Source organism: Saccostrea cucullata, unplaced genomic scaffold, assembly GCF_032062105.1.
Source record: "Saccostrea cucullata isolate Sc308-1 unplaced genomic scaffold, CSIRO_AGI_Scuc_v1 ctg12336, whole genome shotgun sequence".
In the NCBI taxonomy this organism is placed as follows: Eukaryota; Metazoa; Mollusca; class Bivalvia; order Ostreida; family Ostreidae; genus Saccostrea; species Saccostrea cuccullata.
Window position 1 is genome coordinate 1 of NW_026922473.1, and position 9,352 is coordinate 9,352.

Here is a 9,352-nt window from a genome sequence, read left to right on the forward strand (position 1 = left end):
TCTAAATATTTTTTTATAGCAGAAGTGGCAGTATTCAATGTGTAATTTTTGTTACAGTGGTTTACTTGTTTTTCTAAGTCTTTATTTAGTTTCAATAAAGACCCGAAGAAGCTAAAATTCTCATTTTTTCCATATGTCACTATGACAACCAAAACCATAGCAACCATATTATGTATGTGTCTGGTAACAAGTTGTAAGAATGGGCAAAGTTTCATCAAAATATGTGACCATGCATTCCAAGAAATGCTCCTAATTTTTGGTACTGTGAAAAAATTCTTTATGATTCTATATATTGTGAAGAAAATAATTATCATGCAAGCCAATTGCATAATAAAAAAAATGTTCTGTGTGTTAGAAGTGTATTCATTGGAATTATAAAATATACATATACATATACTTTTAGTCTAAAGGAAAAATAAATCTTTTTCATCAACAAATTTCAACAACAAATTAACTATCAAATTGAAAATATCAAATCTCCTCCAAAAAAAAAAAAAATATTAATTAATACACTTGTGCATGTTTTTGACAATTGTACATATATCAACTCAATTTTTTTCTTTATCAAAGAATAAAAGGTATTTTTAAAAACTTTCCATATAAAAAACTATAACTCTTTCATTGAGCCAACAGAAACACCTTCAAATGTCAGAGCAATGTCCAAAAGATTTTGTCCCACTTCTTCTTTTTCACCCCCAGGTTGAAATTCTGCAGACAACTCCCTGAATGTTATAGCTATCCTACGGTCAGTGATATCACACCTATGAATTCCATGCATCCACTTATGTCTGGCCGGACCGTAAACAACAATCAAAGAACGACGACACATGGGCACGTGGACGCTTACATCAGGGCATTCTGATGATGTCATACAAAGTATTGTGTCTGACCCCAAGTTCAAGGTCACAAGCCTCTCACCCCACAACCAGAAGTCATCATAATGGGGGTCTATCGATGCCCCCCTTTCTGGTACATATTCCAAATTGCACTGCTCTACTGGTTTGAAGTCTTTCAGAATTTCTATTAATGTCATTCTCTCATAAAGTGGTTTACTGAAGTTTGGAAGTCCTGTGAAAAGTTCAGATTTGACCTTCTTCCTCTTAAAATTCACTTTTGGACCGTAATCCTGAAAAAAAAAAAATAAACCTTAGGGTTTTATTTTATCATTGAACCAAAACAAGCCTAACTATTTGTCTGACACATGAACTTTTATCATACTGATTAGTTTTCTGTTTATTAAATTTTCCTTCATCTTTATTATCTGCTATTACATTCAGTAGAAATAATTATAAGTTAATATGAAAAGATGTTTAAGAAATCAGTATACTTCATGTATTAAAGGAAAAATCTTTGTATGGATTAACAGCAAAAATTAGCATCAACAACAACAAATATGAGTTAAGGCCAAAATTAATTATAGTCTTGTTTCCTGCTACCCGACCTACCCTATTTTTTTGCTACCCGACCCTCTTTTTTTTTTTTAGTTTTGGAAAAAAATCTGGAATTTCAGTAATTTCATGTTCCAAAACCGAAACAAGAGGCCCATGGGCCACATCGCTCACCTGAGCACTAAGGGTAGGAAAAAGTAGAAAATGGCTTTTTATTGTAAAATTTAAATCCAAAAGTAGTCCCATGACCAATCATGGATTTGCTATTTTTTAGAAAATGATTTTTAAAGAATTTTCCTATATATATCTTTAAAAACTTTGGTCGGCCATTTTGGCCCCGCCCTACCCCTGGGGGTCATGATTTGAACAAATTTGAATCTACACTACTTGAGCATGCTTCCATATAAATATGATGAATTATGGCTTTGTCATTCTTGAGAAGAAGATGTTTAAAGAATTTTCCTATATATTTCTATGTAAAACTTTGGTCGGCCATTTTGGCCCCGCCCTACCCACGGGGGTCATGATTTGAACAAACTTGAATCTACACTACCTGAGCATGCTTCCATATAAATATGATGAATTATGGCTTTGTCATTCTTGAGAAGAAGATTTTTAAAGAATTTTCCTATGTATTTCTATGTAAAACTTTGGTCGGCCATTTTGGCCCCGCCCTACCCCCGGGGGTCATGATTTGAACAAACTTGAATCTACACTACCTGAACATGCTTCCATATAAATATGATGAATTATGGCTTTGTCATTCTTGAGAAGAAGATTTTTAAAGAATTTTCCTATATATTTCTATGTAAAACTTTGGTCGGCCATTTTGGCCCCGCCCTGCCCCCGGGGGTCATGATTTGAACAAACTTCAATCTACACTACCTGAACATGCTTCCATATAAATATGATGAATTATGGCTTTGTCATTCTTGAGAAGAAGATTTTTAAAGAATTTTCCTATATATTTCTATGTAAAACTTTGGTCGGCCATTTTGGCCCCGCCCTACCCCCGGGGGTCATGATTTGAACAAACTTGAATCTACACTACCTGAACATGCTTCCATATAAATATGATGAATTATGGCTTTGTCATTCTTGAGAAGAAGATTTTCAAAGAATTTTCCTATATATTTCTATGTAAAACTTTGGTCGACCATTTTGGCCCCGCCCTACCCCCGGGGGTCATGATTTGAACAAACTTGAATCTACACTACCTGAGGATGTTTCCCCATAAGTTTCATCTTTTCCTGGCACAGTGGTTCTTGAGAAGAAGATTTTTAAAATATGCCACTAAATTTTCATTAATTCCCAATTATCTCCCCTTGAATGAGGGCGTGGCCCTTCATTTGAAGAAACTTGAATCCCCTTCACCCAAGGATACTTTGTGGCAAGTTTGGTTGAAATTGGCCCAGCGGTTCTTGAGAAGAAGTCGAAAATGTGAAAAGTTTACAGACAGACGGACGCCGGACAAAATGTGATCAGAAAAGCTCACTTGAGCCTTCGGCTCAGGTGAGCTAAAAAATATACTGTATAAGTGGAAATTTTAGCGAGATGCAAATTTAGCAATTTCTACCTAAAATCTGGTATTTTATTTTTAGCGAGAAGTAATTTTAGCGATTTTAAAATGCTAACTAAAGAAGCTATTACAAATAATACGTAATTAATGTTTAGCAATATTCAATTTTAGCGATGTTAGCACCCTTGCTAATAATGCCAAAATTAAATCCTCACTAAAAATTCTACTTATATGGTATACTCAAGTGGTTTTCATGATATTATATGTTTTAAATATGGACTTTCATAAAATACCCCTTGAGTTGTGCATCAAAAGACATGAAATTTGATTTTTTTAAAAATATTGACCTATGACATGTTTAATTTGGTTTTGTATTAGTTCATATCCAAAATATACCATTGGAAAACAATAAAATGAACAAGAAGTCTCTGTCAAGACTGTAGCTCTACTGGTTTATACTAATACAACAATGGAAAAGAAGAGTAGCAGCTGGGACTTGAAACTTTAATACAGCAATAAATAGAGTAATGATCTTTGATTAAATCACTTTTTGTGGCAATATTGCAATAAAACTACAACTGTAGGAGTAGCTTTTAATAAAATTTTACAGAATTATCAATTCTGGTTACCATGGCACCATCATTCATGAAAATGAATTTTAAAAAAAACAACATAGACAATAATGTATCTTAGTGTAGTCTACCTGCATGTCACATCATACTGAAATCAGACCAAAAATGTAGGAGGAGTAGAATTTGAATGTATTTCACAGAAATTTCATTTTTTAAGTAACCACGGCAACATCGTTTATCGAAATCAAAACCCAATCGAGGAATTATGTATCTTAGCGTAGTCTACTTGTGTGCCAAGTTATATTGAAATCAGACAAAAACTGTAAGAGGAGTAGCATTTTGAAAAATTGTTTACAGACGGACAGAGAGACAGCTAGATGGACAGATGACGGACGCATTACTATCGCATAAGCTCTTCTGGTCTCTGAACCAGTAGAGCTAAAAAATAAACATTTTTCCTACCTACCTACTGTAGCCTACCCTATTTTTTTTCAGGCTGGTAGCAGGAAACAAGACTATTATTATTATTTTTTTATTTGGCTTTAGCCCACTGTACTGTAAAATATAAGATAAAATCATCTCAATTAAAATATTTACCTGTTTCCGTCTTCCAGACTGAGATTCAACAAAAGGACTTTGATAGATATGTTTTAAAATGTCCCATTCCTCCTCAGGTGACAAAAAGTCTCTCTGAATGAAGATTCCTGGAAATTCCAAAGACTTCCCTTGGTGGTTTGGATGATCTTCTCTTTTACTTTCTTCAAAGGCTTTGTTACAGAGGTCACAAAAATAATGTATTTTCCTGGAACACTACAATTTATTAAGAATATGACAAAATTTATTAAAAATAAGACATGGCATCCTTTATACCTTTTCTGTTCAGACATGTGCCTTATACATGTATATTTATTAGATTATTTATAAATTGCATTTATTAACTATATATGATACAGGAAAATCCGAAAATTAAAAATATTATCATGTGCCTTCAATTTTTGATTTTACAACACAACTATATACAGGGGTGCTAGTCACTGCGCCCCAAAACCTGAACGCCCCATGCATGAACGCCCCAAAATCTTTTACCTTCGCCCAAGTACAAATATGAGCGCCCCAAATCTTAATCACGAGCGCCCCAAACGTATTTCACCAGCGCCCCAAATTAGCATTTCGGGCGCCCCAAGGCTTAAATTAACTAGTAAAGAACCAAACTGTTGTCTTTGATGCGTGTTTTATTACAATTTATTAGATTGAAAAAATATATTATTATTAACGAGCGTCCCGAATGATATTTATCAGTTGTTTATCACAAGTGCTTCAAGTTTTACGATGTATAATAACGAGTGCCCCAAGAATTGTAAACTAGCATTATATGAAGATAAATGTAAACGTACTAAACAAATGGAATTCATATTTATACGTGCATTCCCGAACCGTAATTTATTTTGATTTTTTAAATTTTTTGATTTATTCAGTGCTAATAAGGATCTTACAAAGAGGAAATACAGTGTACGAATAGAATAAACTTAAACACCGATGTGTATTTCTGCAGTAACTTTGTAATAATAACCAGAAAAGTTTTTAGACTAGCTGTCATATTCATTGTAGAAACATGTGGTCTTATACCTTATATCTCCTGTAAATCGGTAAATTAATCTATTCAAGATACCAAGTACCAACTTTTTTTTAAATCGTCTACGTAGGTTGCAATTTTTTTTTATAAGAGTTACGAAATTTATTTAGAATCTGTCAGTATTTAATAAACAACAAAAATTATAAGAATACAAAAAATTATACATCATTTAACCTACCCAAAGTCATCTATCTGTTAATTTTTTTTTACTAATTTTAATGATGTAGATTAGGTTCAAAATCGCAGTATATCCTTAGTATAGTGCACGTGCCGTGCGTTTTCGTTGCTTCTTGTGTACCTGATTATGTAATGCTACATAATATTACACACCTGTCACTAGATCAGTGGGATTTGTACATAGTCTGTGTATACACAGTAATCATAATTTCAGACACCCAATTCAACAAACATACACTGTAATTCTGGTCCTTCGACGACTTATACCACCTTTCCATGTGAATTATATATCGAACATGCACAGACGGATCATGCGTGTAAATTAAAATGAATACATCTAGAAATTGATAACAAAAATAAATACATAAACGCATTTTAAGCACTTATCTGCATTTCCACAAAGGAAAAAAATACTGTACGTCAAAGACTTCATGACGCATATTTGGTCAAGCAACTATCACAATTTGTAAGACTTTATTTAAAATGTTTTATTTCCCCCCAATATTATCATGCTTTATCGACAAATTAATTCAAATCACTTCATATAGCCGGTATTTGATAAAATATGGGGGGGGTGTTCTCCTTTTATTTGGGATTACGGTCGTGCTCTGACTTTAATACAAATGACTGTACTATTATCTTTAATTACACGAATAAAACTTGATAATTTAAAAGAATATTTCACCAGATTTCTTTGAAGAAGGAAAAGTAAACCAATTGATATTTAGACGAACACCTGCATGTGTATCTGTGACCAAATTATTTGGGGCGCTCGAAATGCTAATTTGGGGCGTTCGTGAAATACTTTTGGGGCGCTCGTTATTAATATTTGGGGCTCATATTTGTAATTGGGCGCCGTTAAAAATTTTTGGGGCGCTCATGCATGGGGCGTTCAGGTTTTGGGGCGATACGACAGTAACCCATATACAGCTGTAGCATCAAAGAAGAGAGGAGGGGTTCCCCCTTTTTTCCCACACTTAACTTTTTATGAATGAAAATGTTTATTGAAATACCAGTCTCCCCCTCCCCCAATGTAAAAAAGTTACTCCTTAACATATATATAATACACTGTACAGGTATTTGGAATTTAACAAAACGGCATGTAACTCGGTGGCGGATTCAGGGGGGAGGGGGGTAGGGGGTTGGGGGTCGGGAAAAACCCCACCGCTCATCGATTTTTAGCTCACCTCAACGAAGTTGGGGGGAGCTTATGTGATACCCTCGGCGTCGGCGTCCCAGGTTAAGGTTAAGTTTTTTGGAGCAGTTTTCTTTTTAATTACTTCTGTGTCCTATACTGATTAGACATGCATGGAAAATGGTTTTAGTGTGTTTTATTGTACCAGACAAAGTTTCAGATGCTGCAATTTCAGCAAAGGAATTACCAGGTTAATGTTTTTGGAGCAGGTTAACATTTTTGGTGCAGTTTTTGGTGTGGGTTTCATTTCCAAGTAACTATCAGGCCTATGTTGACCAAATTTGCATGGATGATACATCTAAGGATGCATACTACCGGGCTTGCTTCGGATGCTGAATCTGACCAACATTTTCCGGTTGAGTGAACAGGTTAAAGTTTTTGGTGTAGGTTTCATTTCCAAGTAACTATAAGCCCTATGTTGACCAAACTTGCATGGATGATACATCTAAGGATGCATACTACCGGGCTTGCTTCGGATGCTGAATCTGACCTACATTTTCCGGTTGAGTGAACAGGTTAAAGTTTTTGGTGCAGGTTTCATTTCCAAGTAACTATAAGCCCTATGTTGACCAAACTTGCATGGATGATACATCTAAGGATGCATACTACCGGGCTTGCTTCGGATGCTGAATCTGACCTACATTTTCCGGTTGAGTGAACAGGTTAAAGTTTTTGGTGCAGGTTTCATTTCCAAGTAACTATAAGCCCTATGTTGACCAAACTTGCATGGATGATACATCTAAGGATGCATACTACCGGGCTTGCTTCGGATGCTGAATCTGACCTACATTTTCCAGTTGAGCGAACAGGTTAATGTTTTTGGTGCAGGTTTCATTTCCAAGGAACTATGAGTTCTTTAATGACCAGTCTTGCATAGATGATACATCTAAGGATGCATACTTCCAGGCTTGCTTCGGAAGCTGAATCTGACCTACTTTTTGTGGATGAGTGAAAATGTTAGTTTTAATGCATGTTTCATTTCCAATAAACTATGAACCCTATAATGAGCAAACTTGCATGGATGATACATCTAAGGATGCACACTAATGGACTTGCTTCGGATGCTGAATTGGACATACATTTTTCAGATAATAGACAAGGTAAAAGTTATGGTTGCAGGTCTATTACCAAAAACTATAAGGCTTATATAACATTGTATAAATCAAACTTTCACAAATGCTGCATCAAGAGATGAAAACTCTCAAATTTGCTTCAGATGCTGGATTTTCATTACATTTTCATGAAGAAGAAGTAGTTTAAATTTTTTATGTAGGTCTATGTCAAAGTATCAGATCAAAATTGCTTTTAAAAATATTTTCATTTTTGGAATGTATACTTTTTGTTGGTTAATTGTGTGACTTTGCCTTACTTAAAGACAACATTCGTTGAGGTGAGCTCTGTAATCTCTGATTACCTATGTTTTTTTTTTTTTTACAATCGTCATTTTATCATTTTGTTGCATTGATATGACTCTAATAAACACGAATCCATTGTTCTGTACAACTGTGAAATCTACATCAACAACGTATAAACAGGAAATCACTTTATGCTTGAACGCAAATTAAACCCCCACCCCTACCCCCGTGATAAACAATACTGATTCCTAGAAGAATTACAGTTGGTAAAACGGGGGTTAATCCGCGGTTTCATTTGGTGATGTCATGCTGAGCACAGCCCACCAAATCATTTGGTCGTCTGTCACTCTGTGCTCAACATCTATCAATATTCAATCGATATTTGTTGGTTTGTAAAAAACTGAAAATTTACCTTGTCTATAGAAAGGTTTATTTTTCTTTCTTTTTCGCAGACAAGGCAGGATCGGATACCTTTACAACCACATTGAAGCTGTTCAGCATGTTGTGACATTTTTTTTAGAAAATGTCAAAACAGGAAAAATAAATTGCGTTGTAAAATTAAAGCCAACTAGAGGAGAGTCGCAGAATCCGTATGGAATGTAAATCTTCGAACAACCCAAAAAGATTCTAATGCCTTATGTGCCAGCGGGCACGAAGAGGATAGATAAGAAGATAAGATAAGAATCTATTAAATGAAAACATAATAAATGAAAACATATACTCAGTATATAATTAATGAGAATATATATTTATGATAAGGATAATGAAGCGAGTCTTCCAGGTGGATTTTTTTCTGTATATAAAATATAAATATTGAAAGGATTTCAAATTAACGAAAGCAAGGAAGACATTTTCAGGAACTTTTCTTAGGAGAATCCGTAGTCATTAAAGAAAAGTAAATTACGTAATCATGGCATTGCGCATAATTTACACCGTAACTAAACAAATTTTTTTTTAAAAAACTGTTAACTGTAACGTTGCCATGACCACTGGACCTATCTTAGAGTCACTTTTTTTTTATTAATGAAATACATATTTATAAATTTACACATGCAGGAGATTTTTCCTATGGCTAAAAGCAGATTTGACTAATTCTATCTGGTAAATTTGATGTAACTCTTTATTCCCCATTTTAAAAAGTGAGTTATCTCCCCTCAAAATCGGAACTCTTCTACACTAGCATAACTTCCACGGACTACGCATTATGATAATCCAACAAAATAGTGATCAACTTACACGCTACATTTAAAAATTTTAAAAGAAGGAAACGGTTTACATTTTTTTTTTAGATAATAAATTATTTTATAAAGGATCTGTTAGCCCCCCCCCCTTTCCAGAACGCTATACGAATTAGCCAGACACGTAGCATCGTCTTTAAAAGTGGGGGGGGGGGGGTAGCCAAAGAAATTTTTTTTCTTACCTGGAAAAGTTGACAAGCAAAGAAAAACCTTGCCCAAAGCTACTTATTTCAGTACCAGTTCCTTGGCATACAATACTATATTTCCCTTATATA

The 9,352-nt window shown here is 34.5% G+C and overlaps 1 protein-coding gene across 1 annotated transcript; it reads right to left on the reverse strand.

The window, feature by feature from the left end:
• Window positions 1–477: 477 nt before the first annotated feature.
• On the reverse strand, window positions 478–8,350 carry LOC134261814 (alpha-ketoglutarate-dependent dioxygenase alkB homolog 4-like). The gene is made up of 3 exons (XM_062744210.1): window positions 8,252–8,350; window positions 4,077–4,289; window positions 478–1,126 (listed from the first exon to the last, which is right to left on the reverse strand). Exons 1-3 carry the CDS (start codon window positions 8,348–8,350, stop codon window positions 608–610), a joined length of 831 nt encoding a protein of 276 aa, XP_062600194.1. The 3' UTR covers window positions 478–607.
• Window positions 8,351–9,352: the final 1,002 nt, after the last annotated feature.

Coding starts and splice junctions, on each gene's coding strand:
- LOC134261814 (XM_062744210.1), bottom strand. CDS start 8,350: ATGTCACAACATGCTGAACAGCTTCAATGTGGTTGTAAAGGTATCCGA. Junction 4,290..8,251: donor TAAACCTTTCTATAGACAAG/GTAAATTTTCAG, acceptor AATAAATTGTAG/TGTTCCAGGAAAATACATTA. Junction 1,127..4,076: donor AGTCTGGAAGACGGAAACAG/GTAAATATTTTA, acceptor TTTTTTTTTCAG/GATTACGGTCCAAAAGTGAA.